The sequence below is a fragment of the Danio rerio genome, chromosome 11 (assembly GCF_049306965.1).
Source record: "Danio rerio strain Tuebingen ecotype United States chromosome 11, GRCz12tu, whole genome shotgun sequence".
In the NCBI taxonomy this organism is placed as follows: domain Eukaryota; kingdom Metazoa; phylum Chordata; class Actinopteri; order Cypriniformes; family Danionidae; genus Danio; species Danio rerio.
The window spans coordinates 23151599-23172500 of record NC_133186.1 but is presented as its reverse complement, the minus strand read 5'-3'; the positions used below and the strand labels follow the sequence as shown (position 1 = coordinate 23172500).

The 20902-nt window shown below is 35.8% G+C and overlaps 1 protein-coding gene and 1 long non-coding RNA gene across 2 annotated transcripts in view; both read right to left on the bottom strand.

The window, feature by feature from the left end:
• The window catches only part of LOC141376595 (uncharacterized), a 244120-nt gene that overhangs the window by 145262 nt on the left and 77956 nt on the right, over window positions 1-20902 (bottom strand). The window lies entirely within an intron of this gene.
• zgc:113307 lies at window positions 7193-18350 on the bottom strand. The gene is given in 4 exon segments (NM_001020724.2): window positions 7193-7629; window positions 13690-14007; window positions 14649-15282; window positions 18219-18350. Coding segments are annotated over 3 exon segments (1092 nt in total). The 5' UTR covers window positions 15271-15282; window positions 18219-18350; the 3' UTR covers window positions 7193-7477.

Genomic DNA, 20902 nt, shown 5'->3' with positions numbered 1-20902 from the left:
ATTAAAATTTTCCTGTATAAAGATGTTTCCATAATAAACAAACTATCAGACGGTATACCTTCTGCCACCTAGTACAAAATGATGAGTTTTAGATCAAAAGCAGATGTTTAATGATGTGCTACAAACAGTTTCACCACCCAGCTTCTTCCTCTGTGAGTGAATTAATCAAGCCCCAGGCTTGTAATACAGTTGTGGCCACTAGAAGCATATCTACGGTGGAGGTCTGCTTGATGTAACCAGACTGAGATTCATTAGGATCTTTGCTTACTTGGCCTTTTCTCCCACCCAGAGGGTCTGACACCAGAAACCAACAAAACCTGGGCAGAGTGTTTAAATTTAGCAAAATCTCAGAGCAGCCTCCTGCTGTGTGTTAGCAATCGCTCCTGAAGGGTTAATCAGAGAGTTTTTCTGGGATGTAGTCCAAGTAAATAAGGTTAGAGCTCATTACCTGCTTCAAAAAAAGCAGCAGGGTTTTGCATGTACTGTTTTGGCATATGTTAGAAAAGGGATATTAAATTATATATTATTTTAGTGATTGTCGAGTCAAAGCAGGTGGTTATTAAAAGATTTTTTGTAAGACTCCATAACATTTCATGTACATAATATTTCAGCTTAAGCATAAATATGTTCAGCCACTTTAATCTAAAAAGGCTGGGATGTATTAATCCAACATTGGGTAAAATGTGGATTTGTTTAGAGCAGGAGTGGGTCATTAATTTTTCCAAGGGGCCAGTTTTAGAGGGCTAGACCAATACAGTTAATAAAAAAACAGTGAAACTATTCAATAAACATTGATAAAAACTTTAAAGTTTAAAAAGCATTTTAGAATTATTTTAAAGACGAGCATTTGCAATATCAATTTATTATAAATGCCTTGGGGATTTTGTTTGATTGCTTTACCTTAGTTCATTTTCATTCATTCATTCATTCATTCATTCATTCATTCATTCATTCATTCATTTTTTTATGTTCAGTGAGAAAATTATAGTCTGTGTTGGGCTGAATCAGAAACCTAAAGTCAGGTTGAATGTGAGGTGTAATGATCATCACTGAGAGAGGATCTGTATCTGGATTAGTTAAATTGTTAATCTGAGGTAATTAGTTCACCTTTCTTACTGTGTAAATCCATACAAAGTGTGAAGCTGCCTGGTTGGTTCGTATCACATGAAATGTTTAGATTTTTTCAACTCTCTGTGTCTGGAAAATGTGAGCGTTACATACCACATATGCAATCCTTCCTATTTGCGTCTCCATTTGAAATAATGAAACTAAATGTGCAAAAGACGCTATATGTGAATGTCCCTTTTTGTTAATTCACATTATAAGACATGTTCATTGCAAGGCACTGTTTGCGGTTTAATTTAAATTAAATAAATACTTCACGTGGCTATCAGGCCATAAATTGCTCGGGTCTGGTTTAGGGTGTATAACAGTTGTCTTAAAATTATTAAGCTGTTCAGTAACTTCATTCAGAAGATACATAACTTTGCCAGTTGGTGGCAACAATAGACTGCATTATGTCTGAATTATTCATTTAACCGATTCATTAAAACACACTGATTCATTCAAACAGGAAATATGTGACAGTCGATGCATTATGCGTAGCTTAAAAATAATAATGAAGTGACTTTTACTGAACATTTAAAAGAAGTGCAGATGTAATCAGTTGAACACTGTTAAAGGGAAAACCACAACAAGAAGATCTCAAAGTGTTTCTACAACATCTCTTGCTACCTACAACAGCACTTGTTACATCCATAGCAAACACATCCAAACATTTTGGATAGTTTTATTTGAAACAGTTGGCTGAATTGTTTGTTTGTTGGGTTAATTGAATATTTGCGTTGGACTGATTTTGTTGATGTGCATTTCTTGATATTGTTTGGACATTTTGACTTGCTGTTAGTGTCACCATGTATTGGAGCATTTTGTTCCCAGAATGTTTTTTTATTTATTTATTGTGACTGACTGATTTAGACAGTGGATAATTTGACAATAAACCTTTCTCACAACCCAAAGAGCTACAAAAAGATAAAATTAGACAATAAAAATGCAGTACATTATAAAAGATAACACAATTTGAAAGAGGTGTATTTTCAACAAAATGCTTAGTGATTTGACGTGTATTTACACAAATGTTCTTAATGTTTTGTCTAAGTTGATTTTAGTTAAAAGGTTGTTTACCTACTGTAACAATTAAACTATCTATATACTCAGCCCTCCAAACATTCCAAACGTTTTATTTCTCCAAGAGAAGATAATTTGAAGAATGCTAGAAGTCGGCAGTGATGGAAAGAGCACTGAAACATTGGCCCAAAAATGTAATGCATATGGAGTAAAAGTATCTGCTGTAAATATTAAAAGTATGTAGCCCTTGTACAAGTACTTAAGAGTAGTAAGTATTACGCTGTAAAAAGCTGATGTGTTTACATGTAATTTGTGTGTGTGTGTGTGTGTGTGTGTGTGTGTGTGTGTGTGTGTGTGTGTGCAAACATAACGTTCTGTAGTGCATTTAGTTATAGTTAAAGGCCATTTTTGGTCATCATACAGTAAACCTGTTGCTGCATTTCTAAATCGCCCATGTCTTGAGGTTGTTTAGTATGATGCGAGTTACTTTCTATGTGATTTGATTGGACAGGAATCACGGGACAGATTTTTCTAATTCCCATAGACAGGAAAAAATAAAGAAGTGATTGCATGATGAATGAATGTAGTGGAATAAAGTACCAATACTGCTATAAAAATGTACCCAAGGGACAGAAAAAGAGCACATTTTTAAAACTACTAGTAAATTAAAATTCCTGAGAAAAAACACTCAATTACATTAATTTGAGCATTTGTAATTTGTTACTTTACACCACTGGAAATCGGTAGTTATTAACTTCTATAGCTAGAAAAAAATATATGTAATTCAATAGCTACCAATGGCAAACATTTTTTTTTTACATAGGTCTGGAACAAGTGATGAGTAGTTTTAATGGTAATGATTAACTACCCCTTTAATTGAGTTACTACAATTCAAGAACGCTTTTTAAAGAGGCCTGTAGGGCTTCTCAATATATATTTTCCTAGGCAGTTCTAACCAACTGTTGCAATATGCTAAAGTAGGACCCCTGTTTTTGAGGTCTGTTCAGGGAGCACCTCTTCTTTCAGAGGTGGTATGAATCTGTCATTTACCTCACTAATGACTTTACCACAACACAGCTATATATTATTAAATTTCCCATGATTCTCAAAAGAAGACTGCCTGGTTATGTTTAGACTTGTTTATGGAACTTTTATGCTTCCAACTATATGAAAGTTGCTGTAGATTTAATAAGGATTATCATAAAGTTTTTAATTGGTAAAACTGTAAAAAACAAAACATTTGTATATCAATATAACTGTGCATGTAGTGGCTTTGGTTTTAGATTGTGATTATAGTCATCCAGATTTAGCCATCTTAATTTTTTATTAAGGCTGATGAAGTGAACCAATATTTCTTCTGTCATGGTTCTGTTAACGAGGAATGTGAAGTCCAAACCTGGCTGATCCACGACTGCTGCTCTGCACTTTCAAAAATCTTAGTGGAGATCCCAGAGGGAGTTACGGCATCTTGAACACACGGTTCATTAACTCACATCGTTTAGATAGAGAGGAGCCATTTCTTCAGACTTATAGATCAAACGTGAGGTATTTTGGGAAATGTTCATGATCTAAGACAATTGTGATATGTTGTGACTGAGTGAAATGAGAGTTTAGTTTGAGGATGATTGTGTTATTTACTCTTCATTCTATTGGACTGCTTTTAATGAGCTGTACTCCTGAAGATGATGTGCTTGAGTTCACTCTGTACTGCCTTTTAAGTACTTTGTCTATACACACTGAAAGCAATGGTTGTGCCTTTAATAAATCCAAACACACTAGTAGATTAGTTTGCACACTCTCAGACAGTCTCTTGACCAAAACAATGCACACAATTACAAAGTGTACTGCTAATTTGCTTCTGCAGACAGCATCCTTTTTATGTTTTTTCTAGTAGAACTTGAGCTACTGTATTATATGCTGTCATATACCAGGACCTTGACTATAGTCAATATTTATTGGATTTGCTATTTTTTAAAGGGATGGTCCAGAGTGTACACAAAAAAGTGTGATTTTAAAAAGGAGGCGTGGCTTCTGACCCCGCCCCTAAACCCAACCATCATTGCAGGATAGGTAATTCATACTAAATTGTACGAATGAGATCATACGAATTTCCATGAGAGCATGTTGGTCAAGCATATTTTTGGCAAGTTTATGTTTTGTTGTAGGACAGAAAAGTTCATTTGCCATTTGTCTTTAATCTAGGCTTTTGTGAATAGTAAGCGTTTGAATGTGACATCTATGTGGCGTTCCAAGATATCAGCATCTGTTGACATCATTCACAACAATTTTTTAATGACCTAAGACATAGAAAAATAGATTCATTACCCATTTGTTTGATGTGCAGGCTATACTAAATATGATATCCATATTCATTTTATTAAATGAGAAGCACTGTAATAGTCACAATCCAACATTTTTCAATGGACACATTATGGTTTGGCTAAACTAATTTTGCTCATGGATACTCACAGAGGGACCCACAATCGCTCTTTGTGTCACAGGGTGGAATGTGTTTGTGTCCAAGGTTCAGTGCTTTTTACTAAATCCTTTTTTTGTGTCATAGACATTGTCTTGTGCAGTTTGAACATATATTTAAAAAAAATTTAATTATTTTTGCAGTTTTTAAGTGTTAGCAGATGCTGTATAATTGACAGTAATCAGTGCGGTGCACTAAGAATGACCTTTTTTAAATAAATTAGCCAGGCAGAGCTTAGATAAATATGATATGAGAATTTTGCAATGTCTTGTAGTATTTCAACATATTTGATGTTCAATTAAAACAGAAAACAACTAAACTTTTGTGAAAGACAGATGAAAATATTTGCACTATCAATATAACATCTATTTATTTTCTTTTGGTTTAGTCCTTTAATTAATCTGGGGTCACATCAGCGGAATGCACCGCCGACTTATCCAGCATTTGTTTTACGCACCGGATGCCCTTCCAGCTGCAACCCATCACTGGGAAACATCCCAACACACTCATTCACACACATACACTACGGACAATTTAGCATATTCAATTCACTTATACCACATGTTTTTAAACCTGTGGAGGAAACCGGAGCACCCAGAGGAAACCTATGCGAACACGAGGAGAACATGCAAAGTCCACATAGAAATGCCAACTGACCCAGTCGGGCTTGAATCAGCGACTTTCTGTCTTTGTGCAACCCACTGCACCACCATGCTGTCCTTAATATAACATAAGGGGTTTAAATTTGAATTAAATTCTAGAAATTCATTTTTAAGGCAACTGTTTGAGTCAAATGCATTTTAAAATTACAAACGAATGCCTCGATGATGGCAAAACATAGTGAAAAATATAGATGGATGATATTTTTGTTGTTGGATAGTGGCCCTTTCCTGAAGCTTTCAAAAGCACAAACATTTGTCATTAAACTAAGAATGACAGTATTGGGTTAATGCATCCGGTCTCGATGATGCAAAATATAGTGAAACATTCATTCATTCATTTGTTTATTCATTTATTTATTAATTTACATCTACTATTTTTGCAGTCAGCAGTCTCTGGAGAGAACCCCAGACATCCCTCTCCCCAGACGCTTCCTTCAGCTCCTCCAGGGGGATCCCGAGGCTTTCCCAGGCCAGTCTAGAGACATAAGCCCCGTTTACACTAATGTGTTTTAGTTTGAAAACGGCGTTTTAGATCAAAAACAATCCATGTCCACACTAGCGTTTCACCTAGCATTTCTGAACATATCTCTGTCCACACTACGCAACCAAGAACGTATATCACGTGACCATTTGCGCACTCTGGGCATGCACGTTCTAGCGAATATATGCAGCTGCTGTAGTTAAAAAGGCATAGTTTAACTGCACAATGGCACCTAAAACAGACAATAGTGCAAACAACGCTCCTATTTCTGTGTTCATGTTGTTTACAGTGAAGGCTGGTCTGCTGTCTTTTGGTAGCGTTAAAGCCATATGTTATAGTCATGTGATAGGGGCTTGACAAATAAGGGAAGGATACGCAATGACACAAAAGCCCCAATCAGGTAGCGAATCTCAGCAGCCCCGCCTCCGTTTTCAGATGTCTGCGTTTTACCCCATCCACACTGAGACGGAGCAGCAGTGATTCAAAATGAAAACGGCCTCTCCAGCATTTCCAAAACGATCCGTTTTTGGCACTCGAAAACTCCGGCGTAGTGTGGACAGATGGCGTAACCGTAGCAAAACTTATGCATTTTAAAACTAAAACACATTAGTGTAAACGGAGCCATAGACCCTCCAGCATGTCCTGGGACTTCCTCCAGGCCTCCGTCTGGTAGGACATGCCTGGAACACCTCCCTAGGTAGGTGTGCAGGAGGTCTTCGAAACAGATGCCCAAGCCACCTCAGCTGACTTCTCTCGATGTGGAGAAGCAGTGGCTCAACTCCAAGCTCCTCCCAGATGACAGAGCTCTATAGCTCAGAGCAGAGCACAGAGCACTCTATAAGGGTGTGCTGGGCCACCCTGCAAAGGAAACTCATTTCAGCTGCTTGCATGCGAGATCTTGTCCTTTCGGTCATGACCCAAAGGTCATGACTATAGTTAAGAGTAGGAACATAGATTGACCGGTAAATCGAGAGCTTTGCCTTTGGGCTCAGCTCCTTCTTTACCACAATGAATCAATACATTGACCACATTACTGCTGCTGTTGCACCAATCTGCCTGTCAATCTTACATACCATCCTTCTCTTACTTTTGAACAAAACCCCAGGATCCTTGAACTCCTCCACCTGGGGTAAGGACTTTCCTTCAACCCGTAGATGGCAAACCACCTTTATCAAATGAAGCACCATGCAATGGACTTGGAGGGCTGGATTCATTAACTGCATTTAATGTTATTTTTATTGATACATTTTAAGCAGCATTTACTGAAGTTTTAAGCTAAATAATACTTGATCATTATTTCAAACATACTTATTTGGTGTTCAAAAAACAGTTCATGTTATTTTAGACTTTGAAAAACATCAACATGAAAACACTGCTTAATATGTTTCTGCACACCATTTTTTTCTGAACTCGTTGATGAAGAACGCTCAAAAATAGTTTATATCTGCTCGAATAACTGTTTATTTTTCATTATACCCCTTGAATATGTGTCATAAACACTAGGATAAAGCGCAAGATTTGCACAAAATATGTATGCTCATATACAGTACAAAAAGAGTACAAGACCATTTACAACATGAGCATTCAAAATATCAGCACCTTAGCTTAAACACTGAGCAGTTTAGCATGCTGGCACACTTTCTAATGCAATATATATATTAAGATATAGCTTTGCATGCTTGTACGGTGTAAAATGTAGAGCTGCTTAAGACAGTGGCTGCTTCTGTTAGATCAAATGTAAATGTTATGGAGAACACGCAGGCAGAAGACCCAGTCAGGAGGCAACTTGTGATACTCCAGTTTATTGCCATCCAGTCTCAGGATCTTCATACGTGAATATGATGTGGGTCCGACTGTCCTGCAGAAACTGCTCACGTTGAACTCTAGAAGGCAACAGAAAAGTTATAGCAGATCAGGTTGGGTGTTGAAATTTAGTAGCAATGTTTAATTTAATTTAATTTAATTTTATTTTATTTTATTTTATTTTATTTTATTTTATTTTATTTTATTTTATTTGTTCTTGACTTCCATCTTATCTTACTGGCTGTGATTGTTAAGCTGTATTAAGCTTTATTACTTCCACTATTTATTGCCGACAGGAGATAGCGAGACAATGAGGTCAACATATTCAGCGATTAATTTGACATGCTGTTCCAGAGAATTTGAAACAGCCATTTGTCAAAATACAGCCCTCATAAACAGGAGCTGCTTCCCAATGCTGTGTAAATAAGTTACAGGTGTGCTGGAACTGGTACCTTTAGTGGCAGTAAAAACACAAGATCAGGACATCTGTGCTGGGAAAATCATGAAGTTTCATGCAGTTTTGAATACTAAATGTGATGGTAGAATAATATTTAGATGTCTGGGCTGCTAATATTAAACTTCTGAGTTTCATGAGGATGAATGAATTGAGTTATCTCTGGTGGTATTAAAACTGTTTTCACCACAGAGAATCAATATGCGTTTATGAAGCACATAAGGTGTGTAACTGCTTTTTAGCTTTTCCACTCTATTCCCAGAAGTCCAGCAATGATAATATTATAATCATATTTTCTGGAAATCTATGCGAAAAACAGGCACACTATGTCTCCACCCTCAGACTTGAAGCCTTTTAAATGGCCCTAGCTAGACAATACACTCTCTTTTACATTCTTTCCTTTTATTTTCTGAAGGTAGGTAGATTTGATAGATTCACAGGTTGTTTACTTATTTCCAAAATTTCATTTGTATGTTTAAATCATCATAAAATCATCATTTTCAGTAGTGACTATAGCTTTGAGTTGGTAAAATTAATATATATTTTTAATTTGACTATTTATATATTTGGATTTTATTGCTGTTGTGTGAACAGCAAGTAATGAAACGTAAATAGCAAATCTTACCCTAAACATGTTAGATATGTTTGAAGGCTTGGGGTAGGGTTATTCTATAAAGTTAATCTTTTTTTATTTATTAATTAATTTATTTTTTATAAGCATGGCATGTACAAACATTTCTATAAAGCTTCTGTTCCACTACACAATGTTACAAGACCTGCACTGTGAAAAGTGAACATGGCCATTTGTTGACTTTAAGTGCTATAGAAATATATTAAACTCGAAAATTTAATTTTGTTTGTCATAACCTACTGTAATCATGCTTATGTAACTTAAAATTAGCAAATGTTGTTTGAACCTCACTAAGTTACAATGAACCTACTTACAACTGGGATGGATTTATTTAAGAAATGCACACTGCCAGGCATAGAGGGCAGTATAGAGTTGTGTAGTGTAAGGTCCATCTCAATTCTACCCCTTAGCCCCTCCCTTTACCGCATTCACGTGAAGGGGTAGGGGTGTCACAATTCACTTTAGCTTGAAAGCGTAGGGCTAATTTGAAGGGCTAAAAAGCCCTTTAAAAAAGGAAAAATTTCAGGACCACACCGAGGGCTACAAAAATTTTCCAGAATACACTATCTTGAACGGCTGCAGATAAAAATAGCTAAATTTCGCTATCTATAATCCCTAATAATAACAACTCCTGTATAGTAGTCCCACAACATACTTTCACATCTGAAACTCAATGACACTGGAATACCCTGTCAGAAAAGTCTAGTGGCCGGGTTTTGCCTTTTTATAATCTCTGACATAATGCTAATGTTGTTTTTGTGTGTTTACATAGATGAATATGGCCACTGTGTAAATGCACATTATAGTTACAATTTTATTGCCACATTAGATCATTATGAAAACATGTTATACGTCTTCAGTGATTTCCTAAAGATAAATACAAAAAACAACGCAACTCGAACAACTACAGCAGTTAGCATGTAACTTAATTCAACAAATAGACCATCAAAATAAAGTGCGACCTATTATATTATAGTATTATATATCATAATAATACATTATTGTAATACTATATTAAACATAGTATGCAAATATAATTTATAGTCAGTTATACTTTATCATAAATCTATCATAACAGTGTACTTTTAACAATGGTACCCTATCTACTGACATGATGTAGGTCCACAACTTGAAAACTAAGGCATTTAAAAAAAAAAAAATCCAACATTTCCCACACAACTTTGTTCTGGCATTTATGTGCGTAAATGTGACATTTCCGTCATGAGTTAAGCGCACAGTCAGTTATTTAATTTACATTCTTTCCATTTGGTCTCTTATTAGAATATTACACTTCACAATGAGCTGGTAAACCACTATTAATAGCACATTTAGCCAATAAAAATATGGTCCATCCTTTCCACTTGTTTTCTGAATGTTAATCTCACATTTGAATGTATATATGTAAACAGTTTTTCCAACGTGATTTAAATGTAAAAGCTCTTTCCATTCTTTCTGTTTGTTTCCTTAAGGTAAGTCTGACAAGTTGTTCCTTGTAAATAATTAGAATATTATACCTCACGTTGAGGTCGTAAACCACTATTGGTGGCTCATTAAGTAGGTACATTCTGTATTGAATTCTTTCTGCTTGTTTTCCTAATGTTAATCTGACAGATTGTTTAACATTTGCCTTAACTCCAATTCTTGGTTAGAGCAAACCAATTCTGTCATCTCTCTGGCTTTTGAATAAGTATATTATATGTTATATTTCAATTCGGGCAGGTAAACCACAATTAATGACATGAGATTTGTTGTATGCTTCAAAGAAAGTGCATCCTGTGTAACTTCTGTCTGAAATAAATGTCTGCTAAAGACTTTGCTGTTCGCTGTAACTGAGCTCGGCCTGCTGCTGAGGAGGAGGGGAGAGAACAGAGCGTGCTTTTAACACATGTGGATTCCTTCTGGAGTATTCACAGATGTTCCTAAACCTTCCCTCTTTATTTTCTTCCTCCTACTCTTTCAGCTAACCTACTTTTTCTAGTCACCTTGCATCTCTCCATGATGTTTCTGTCTGCATGCTGCGACAAACACATTAGACAGCGAGAGAGGGGGGAAAGGAAACCAAAGTGAGCAGGGAAAGTTTGTTATTTCGCTTGTCGCACTTTCCGTCATTTTTCCCATGGCCTATCCGGGACTGAATGTTGATTCTGTCGTGCCAGGGATTATTTCATCGGGCCTGAGAACACGGCCTCATTTTGTAAGACTGTTAATCAGGACACAAACATTCGAACGGCTCTCAGTCAAGCAATTGGAGAGTTTAAAGATTTGTGTTTAGAGTCCTTTCTGCACTTGGCTGATATTTAAAACTGTAGCAGATTTATAGGTATAAAGGTTCCTGAAATCTTCTCTTCAGTTTTATGCATTGTTTCTCTCATCACAGATTTGCGTGTAGTTCACAGTTCATTTCAACTCATTCTAAAAGCATTACATTTCCAGAATGTGAACTGAATTAGAATCTTCAAGTAATGAAGAATTTAGTATTGCAGTTTAATCTTATGTTTGGTTCAAGATCAAGTTCAGTTTATTTAAATAGCATGTTTCCAACTGCCACAAAGTGCTTTACAGAGAAAATACAAACAAGAAGTATGGAGATAAACAAAACAGAAATAGGCACATAATGTAAAAGAGAGCATAAAAGATGTAAAATAGATTATACAAAAACAGTTTGGTTTTAATGCCTAAAACAAGAAAGGAAATGACCCTTTAAAAAATTCTGCCAAGTTAAAAGATGCTATCACAGTTGACCACACTAAACAGGATTAAAAACGAGACCTATCCCATGATGCCTCGCGAGAGAATTTATGAAGGGGAGTGAAACAACGCAACTAACGCAGGTAGGTCACTTGATGATGACATAAGGGGGGATGTAGTATGTCAAAACTTCATTCATACTTCATATTACAGTCTTAAAAATTAGCAGTGACAAAGTCATTTTTAATTCTAGCGGCAGTGCGTTCCAATGACGAGGACCAGTTTTGGCAAAAGCACATTCGCCCCTACTTTTGAGGTGAGCCTTTGGGACATTTAATAGAAACTGATCAGAGGAACGCAAGTGTCTGGATAGGCCACAATCAGTTGGGATAAATAATGGGGGCCCAGGCCATGTAAGACTTTATACACAAAGAGAAATAGTGGAAAGACCTCAAAATGGGAGCGATGTGCATATTTCGGGCTTTTTGTTAAAAATATGCATTTTACATATACTATAGGCGAGTGATCTGAGACTTAGGCAGCCCAAAACAAAGAGAGTTACAATAGTCTAACTGCGAGATTATAAGTGCATGTATAATTTTTAGAAAATGTGAAGTAAGGGAGGACTTCGTTTTAGAGAGAACGCGAAGTTGGTCCAAGCTATTTCCAACCACATTTGAAATATGTTTATTACATTTTACGTTCTGATCTAATGTTTTGCCCAGGTCATCTACTCGGGGTGATCTGAACTCCTCCAAGTTGCCTAACCTGGAGTGTTTACAATGCTTGGTTACATTTAAAAACAAACAAAAAAAAGTGCTAATTATTGATTGTAATAAAATATGTATTTTAGAGCCAGATAAAAGAATTCCTTTATCTGGTCAATTTTAGAATCAGGGATGTGTTTCTTCCACAAAAATATACATTTCCATATTTACCGAGCTCACTGAGGAGACCCCTAATTTGTGTGAATTCACCTTCATTGTTCATCTTTGTGCACAAGAGGGATCATTAACTGCTTTATTTCGGACGTCATTTAGGTACAATGATATTGTGTAGTCCTATAATGTGTGTGTATGACAAAGCCGCTGACCATATGCACAATTATGAAATATTTTCCGCTTTCACATTTGCATGACACGACCAAGTGCGCTCTATGGAAATGAATAAATAAATAAATTTTTATATTCATTAAATATTCATATTTGTTAAATATACATAAAGCCAGGATGCACAATTGTAATTATCCTCTGCAAGTCATCTGTCCTTATGTCAGTGCTAGCACCTGAAATTGTTTAGATGATAATATAAATTCCTAAAAATATATTATATAATTAATGAAACCTATTAAAAAGCAGGGACTACGTCGAAGGAAAGTAAAAGTGATAAACTCTTTTAAGCAATGTATGATATATTTTTCAGTGTGGAATGTTAAAGCACATTAGGCTGCTCGGTTCAACTGGACTTAATACTTTTACAGTTCGAATTGTTGACTGACTTGTAGTTTATTTATCACATTGGAATGAAGATTCGACTAAATTACAGGGGAAATTATATTCCATGGACACAAGAGAACTAACCGAGTTAGTGGCGCCATCTAGCAGCGGTGTGTGTGGATCTGTCTCGACATTGAGGTACAATAATAGACCTATTAAACATTATTTAGGTGACTATTAAACTGCTGAAGATTTAAACTGATAAAACAAAAGCAAAAAAATGAAGCTTTAATTGTGTGGCCAAAATCAAATATTTATATAAAGAATATTTTTTATTATTTTTTAGAATTATTATTTCTTTTATTATTTATTATTTAAACACACGCACAGACATACTGTATTTATCTTACTTCTTGCATCTTTCTCCTTTTTTGGCCTCCTGTAGAATGTAGTAAATTCCTTTAATTCAACGTCAAATTTCAAAGTTCCAGCACGGCTACTTTAATTCAAATTCAAATAAAGCTGTTACCCAAACTGAAGTGAAATTGTGTCGTTTACATTGAGGGGATTTACTAGTTTAAGACCAAATCCATGGTTTCCTGACGACAGTCAGCAGTACTTTATTTCTATTATAAACATCTTGAAACGTCTCTTGAAAACCTGCAGTAAGATTTAAGTGCCATGTCCTCTCCAAGTTCTGCTGGAGCAATTTATGGAATGTTTTGTTAATGTAACATCAGCAGGAAAATAAAATGTTCTCTGTCTTGTGTCTTGTCACTTGTGTCTTGTTAAAGCATGAAACACTCTTTTTGGAATGAGACTTTTCCTCTGTCTCAGTGAAATTCAGCTGTGCTGCTTTATCGCAGTGCAGTGCAGAGCTATAGAATAGCTGTTTTGGTTGGTCTAAAATAAGAACCTCATATAAACTCACCTTGGATGTGGTTAACCTCAAGGTAGAGGTACTGAAGGGTGATTGGAACTGAGGGGATTTCTGTCAGCCGGTTATATGAAAGGTCCAGCTCTACCAGAGACGTAAGGTTAAAGGCTCCAGGGTCAAGCCTTTCATTCCTCAGCTTGTTGTGTCCGAGTCGTAGGTAGCGAAGTCCACTGAAGGCATGAAGGCTGTTCTCAGACAGTCCAGTCAGAGAGTTGTTGGAGAGATATAGCTGCTGGACAGATGGAGGCAGATGTTTGGGGAAAGTGTCCAGAAAGTTGTGACTAAGATCCAGGAGGTTGAGGGCTCCAAGACCTGGTGGAGAACAAGAGAGATAAAGTCATAAAGTGAGTTAGCACAGATCCTTTTTGTAGAAATGCACAATATATTGATCTCATACAGTATGCCCATATGGATTACTAGATCAGATATCAGAGGTCTGTCCATCTATCTTTACACTTTTAAAAATAAAGGTTCTAAAGGGATTTATTAACACTGATGCCATAGATTAGAAGCATTGTTTTAAACATTAAAATATCTCTTTCCACCATTTTTTGGAATGTATCCATCAATCCATCCATTCATCCATCCATCCATTCATCCATAAATTTGTCCATCAATCCATCCATCTATCAATCCATCCATTTGTTTTTACATTTAAATCATTTTTAAATCATTTACATGGATCATTTGAAAACTTTTAGACAAATTGCACAATTTATGGGCTGTTCAACAATAAATATGATACATATTACATATGTCAGGCAGAGTAAAAAAAAATTTCTAGATGAGAATGATAAACATTGGAAGCCAGTCAATCAATGTATTATTCTTAGACAAATACATATTTAAATAAGTAATTTATTGGTTAGTGGATAATAAATTAGTTTATTTCTAGGTTTATCTTTAGAAAATTTGGGATCTAGGAAAAACCAACAAAGGAAAATATTGCATACCTTTGAAATCCCCCTCTTCGATAGTCTTCAGACGATTGCCTTGTAACAAAATTAACGTCAAACTGTCCAGATTTTGGAAATCACCTTCAGAAATCTTTTCAATGTGATTGTATGCGAGTCGCAGCTGTTTCAGTCCGCTTGGCAGTCCGGCTGGCACTTTAGTCAGGTTATTATGATTTATGAACAGATTTACCAAGCGGGTCAGACTGGAGAACAACACATTATCAAGTTGCTCACTCAATAGTTCATTGTGGTCCAAGATCAACCAGCGCAAATAGGTGGTATTGTCAAACGCTCTGGATCCAAGGGAAGTAATATTATTGCCTTGGAGGAACAGGTACTGCAGGCGGAAGGGAAGGCCAGAGGGAAGCTGGTTAAGGCCTCTGTGGTCACAATAAATGGCTGTCGGCCACTGAATTGGGCAGTCGCACTCCAAAGGACAATTTTGTGTGTTCACAGCCCGATACCAGCCTGGATCTATCCGGTCTTTCAAAGTCAACACGCTCGGCTCTCCTAGAAAACGGTTGATCCAGAGGGGTACACCTCCATAGTCCAAATCCATTGTGAAGGCCCGAGTCAGCCCACACACAGAGAGTAACAAAAAAACTGACCTATAATCCATTCGTCCGCCTACCTAGATGAACACACAAATAGGTATATAAACATATATGTAATTCTTAATAGAGTTTAGGAAGCTTTTTTGTCTAGCAGCAATAAATTAAAAACTCCAAAGAAGCTGTTTACAAAAAGATAACAGGCATTTTTTTCACAAAATAATGCAAACGGATGATAAAAGTGATAAAACCATGTCAACATTGATACTATATATATATATATATATATATATATATATATATATATATATATATATATATATATATATATATATATATATATATATATATAAATGTATATAATATTGAAATAAAATAGCAGCAATATTCCCAATGATAACTAGCCTACATTCTTATTGAAACCCCGTCCAAAACATTTCCTAGATGATAAATGATAAACATTGGCTGCTGATTATAATCCACAAGCTTGAGCACTTAAACCAGCAGATGGCATAACTGTATCACATGCTTATAATAAACAGATCAAAACCATGTGTCGGTTTGGTTGCCAGTTTAGCTGTTTTTCTTGGTGTGAATGGGTCTTAAAAGTAACAATAAACAGCAGACTTGTTGCATTCCTAGTTAATTTTGCTAATATAAACAATGGATCTTACAAGGGTCATAAACTCAGATATGTATATATTCATTATACTATAAAAAAAAATCTTGTACAGTTTTCAGTGAAAGTGCCCCTTTATTATGTAATAGTGTGGCTTCACAGAAGATCATGCTCACTTCACATCAGTGACTTTTTAACAGGTAAAAATGAGGGATGCAAATGAAAAATGATGCATTAAAAAGATGCAGTGAACAGCAAAAATCAGGCGCTAGAAAGATTTGAGAAAAAAATATTTAAAAAACCTTATTGACATGGAATAAGAATTTTTTATTTATTTTATTTTTTGCTGTTTATTCTGATGAATCCCTTACCCAAAGAGCAATGACACTTTTTAAAACTACCCCTGAGCACCTTTTGTTTGATTTTGAATGTCAGTAATAACTTTCATTTGTATACTTTCACTTTCACTGATGTGCCCCTATTATTGACCATTAATAGTTCATATTTTGGTTCGCGGACTCCCCAGCAACACCACTTCTAGCAGCAACCTAGCTTTCCCATGTAGTCTCGCTTCCAAGTACTGATTGGGCACAGCCTTGCTTAACTTTGGTGGGTGACCATGTGAGAGTTGCAGAGAGCTACAGTAGCAGGCATTTTAAATGTTGACCACTGTGTGTGCGCAAATTCATCGGAGGTGCATTATGCTGTGCGAGAGCATGTTTAAGCCATTGAAATGAATGAGTTTTATAGCACAATGCTTTCTGCATCCAGTGTGAAACCTGCTTTAGCCAGTGCAAGCTATATTGGACTATATTGATATACTGACTATATTGGATCTGTCAGTAATGTTGCATGACACAAATGTGAGAAAATTATTTTATGGTAACTATTTCTTTGATTGTTTTTACAGATCTGTTGATATGCATTTGTGTCTTTACCTTTAAACACAGCTGTGTTCATTTTTAAAGGATATACACTCACCCGCCACTTTTAAAGGTACACCCGTTTACTTACTTGTTGATGCAATCAGCCAATCACATGGCAGCAACTCAATACATGAACTGTAGGCAAGTAGGCATGGTCAAGACAATCTGCTGCAGTTCAAACCAAGCATCAGAATAGGGGAAGAAAGGTGATTTAAGTGACTTTGAATGTGGCATGGTTTTTGGTGCCAAATGGGCTGGTCTGAGTATGTCAGAACCTGCTGATCTACTGGGATTTTCACGCAAAACCATCTCTAGGGTATACACAGAGAATGGTTCAAAAAAGAGAAAATATCCAGTGAGTGGCAATTCTGTAGGCACAAATGCCTTGTTGATGCCAGAGGTCCGAAGAGAATGGCAAGACTGGTTCGAGCTGAAAGAAAGGCAACAGCAACTAAAATTAATCACTCGTTACAACCAAGGTATGCAGAAGAGCATCTCTGAACACACACATGGATGGATGGGCTACAGCAGCAGAAAACCACATCTGGTGCCACTCCTGTCAACTAAGATAAGGAAACTGAGGCTAAAGTTCGCACAGGCTCACCAAAATTGGACAACAGAAGATTGGCTGGCTGGTGGTGGTGTAAGGGTGTGGGGGATATTTTCTGTGGGCCCATTAGTAACAGCTGAGCATCGTGTCAATGCCATAGCCTACCTAAGGATTGTTGCAGACCATGTCCATCCCTTTATGACCACAGAGTACACATCTTCTAATGGCTACTTCCAGCAGGATAACTTGCCATGTCATAAAGCATGAATCATCTCAGACTGGTTTCTTGAACATGACAATGAGTTCACTGAACTCAAATGGCCTCCATAGTCACCAGAACTCAATCCAATAGAGCACCATTGGCATGTGGTGGAACGGAAGATTTGCATCATGGCTGTGCAGCCGACAAATCTGCAGCAACTGTGTGATGCCATCAAGTCAATATGGACCAAAATCTCTGAGGAATATTTCCAGCACCTTGTTGAATCTGTGCCACAACAGATTAAGGCAGTTCTGAAAGCAAAAGGGGGTCTAACCCGGTACTAGAAAGGTGTGCTTAATAAAGTGGCCAGTGAGTGTAGACTGTCAAACATACATGCAAATTATATCAGTGTGCATGCAGCTGCTCTTAGTAATATCCAAAACTATATACTAAATCATACCAGGGGAACCAAGGTGTCAAAAAAGGATTACTCATAATTAAACTGTTTTTTTTTTCACATGTAAAAGTCTTGATTATAATTAGAAAAAAAGACATTCACAAAAAAGACATGAAAATGTTCATTAAATGCCTCTATTTCAGTGTCAGTTTCAGGAAAAACATTTTAAAAATGGCTACGTTCAAAACAACTATTCCTTTCTCTTTTGTCGTTTTGCTAGCACATGCATCATCTACATACAGTACATGAAGAATGTGCATACCTTTTGCCACTCTTCACCGACCAGTTTCTCTCAGAAGAGCCTCTTAACAGTAGATTTGTCCACTCAATCGCTGCAGACTCTTACACAGGACACTGCATGGCAGCTCGTGAAGTTTTACCCGGCTACTGAAACATTCCTCACGCAGCGATGGCCCTTTTCTTCCATACGGCTTATTCGCACTCTCTTTTTTCCCCCCAACCTGTCTCGGAAGCTTATGGTTGGAGTTTAACCACCACACAACATTTGTTAGAAACATGTGTGCTGGCAGCTTGAGAAAAGGCGAACTTTAAAGGCAATGCTGTTGTAAGTTAAGATCTTCTTAATGCACAACACATAATGCATTGATGGCTTGACTATTTGTAATCTTTAACTGATGTAGAATCATTTGTTAATGCTTATGCAAACCGTATAGCGTTGCATAAACAGCCTTAGGCCACTGACTGATGGACTGCAGTGTCACGTCACTGAGTCTGTGAGAAAGAGGAGTATGTTTTGCAGGCAGTATGTTTTTCTTTTTGCTGCTCAGGAACATCTAGCATGGAGAGAAATGGTTGCAGTCAGACAGCTGGAGGGGGCCTGGGGAGCCAAACAGACCCTGCTCGTCTGCGAGAGAGAAAGAGAGAGAGAAAGAGTCTAGTTTAGTTAAGATACTTTAGCTTTAGTCCAACACTTCAAAGCCCTTCCATAGGGATGAGACAATGATTTTGGCTTGCAATAGTCTGAAAAGTCAGAGTGCCCCCTAGCACTCAAATCAACCATGACAATTACAAAAGCAAGGTTCTGCACGACCTGCAGTACTGCTAAATAAATATATAGTGGATGAATATTATATTATATTATATTGTTATATTATGTGTATTATATTATATTATATTATATTATATTATATTATATTATATTATATTATATTATATTATATTATATTATATTATATTAGTAATTATTTTTTAAATAATTTTTTATTCTATTTTTTGTATTTGTATTAATATGTGGGCTAATTTTATAGTCGACTATTGTTAAATAAATACAAATTGTCACTGAAACTGATATTAAATAAACCAAAATAGCACATGTTATCAGATTTGTATAATATGCTTTAAAATGAAAAATAATAATTTTTTAATAAATCATTAGAAATATTTAGGAAAAAGTATTAATGGACAAACTGAAAAAAACTGAAACTAGCGGAAATTATGTATATGAAATGTATAATCTATAAATGTTATGGATTTTACATAGAATAAAATAAACAACAAAAATTATTGTCACTCAAGAAGTTTTAATAAATTTCACAATTTACTACAAAAAATGCAAATAACATTCAAAAGAATGTTTTGAAGTAGATAGATTCAGCTACTATTTTCTCATAAAACACTGCAATTGCAAAAATCTCAATCACAAGTGCGAAAAATATATTATGTTACACTGCACAATGATTTGTTTAAAGTTTAAAAATATATTATTAATCAAACCTGTAATTTATTGAGTATGGTCACCGGAAATGTCATAAAGACAAAAGCAGTAGTTCATAGTTCAAAGCAGTAATATTGTAAATTCGAAAAGATATCATATATATATATATATATATATATATATATATATATATATATATATATATATATATATATATATATATATATATATATATATATGATATCTTTTGAATATTTATTTTTACCGCTATTTAGTTTTGTTTATTCAAGACATCCAAGTGAGCATGGCGTGTCATCTGACCCATATGCAGGATTCCCTCAGTCCTTTGAACTCTCTTTGAAGGCCAGACAGGTAATGTTTGATAAACACTGACTTAACTCTGCAAGTATTGCTTTGAGCCTGAGCTGAAGTGTTATTGAAGGGGGCGTTTATGTTATTCTGTTCCCTCAAACACTGTCATCTGCCTTCAGCTGCCAAATTTATTTTCCATTTAAACAGAAGGAAATGAAGAACCTTCCAGTGCTTTTTGGAATTTCACTTTGTAAGCCAGTAGGCTGTGCACAGAAAACAAACTGAAAAAAATAACAATAATAATAATAACAGCAACAAAATTAAAGTTTTTTCACATCTATGATAAAGCAAAATAGGTTTATTTCACTTCTAATCTTAATAAATTGTCATTATTGTCATTATTATTATTATTATTATTATTATTATTATTATTATTATTATTATTATTATTATTATTAGTTGTTGTAATGAAATAGCATTATTATAGTATAAATCCACACTTCATTATACTGACCTTCCTCTTCCATCTCAATGCTTTCTTAGCAAGTGTGCATAAATCTATTTAGTATATATTATGTGCACATGTGCATCCAATCAAAACACTGCATTTATGTTTACATTGCGGTTTAATTTTTGGCATTTGTATGAGTGGTCCAGTCTTATGTGTTTTTCTGCTGGCATGCTATGACTGAGGCCTTTGTGGCTCTTTTGGGGTTAGTTTAATGGTGAAATCATTCTCACCGCTTACCCAAGGATACAGGACAGTTCAGATTGAGATGATTTTACAGAACGAGTTTTAAAATCAGTTCACTTCTGTTGTCTATTTCAGAGCTAATCCATTCAAGAACCAGAGCCTTACTCATTATAAGTGATTTACAGGCTAAACAGAGTGTTGCCTGTGGTAAAGAAATGTTTTTCAGCTCTTTTCTATACTGCATGTTACTTTGATTAAGCCTGTT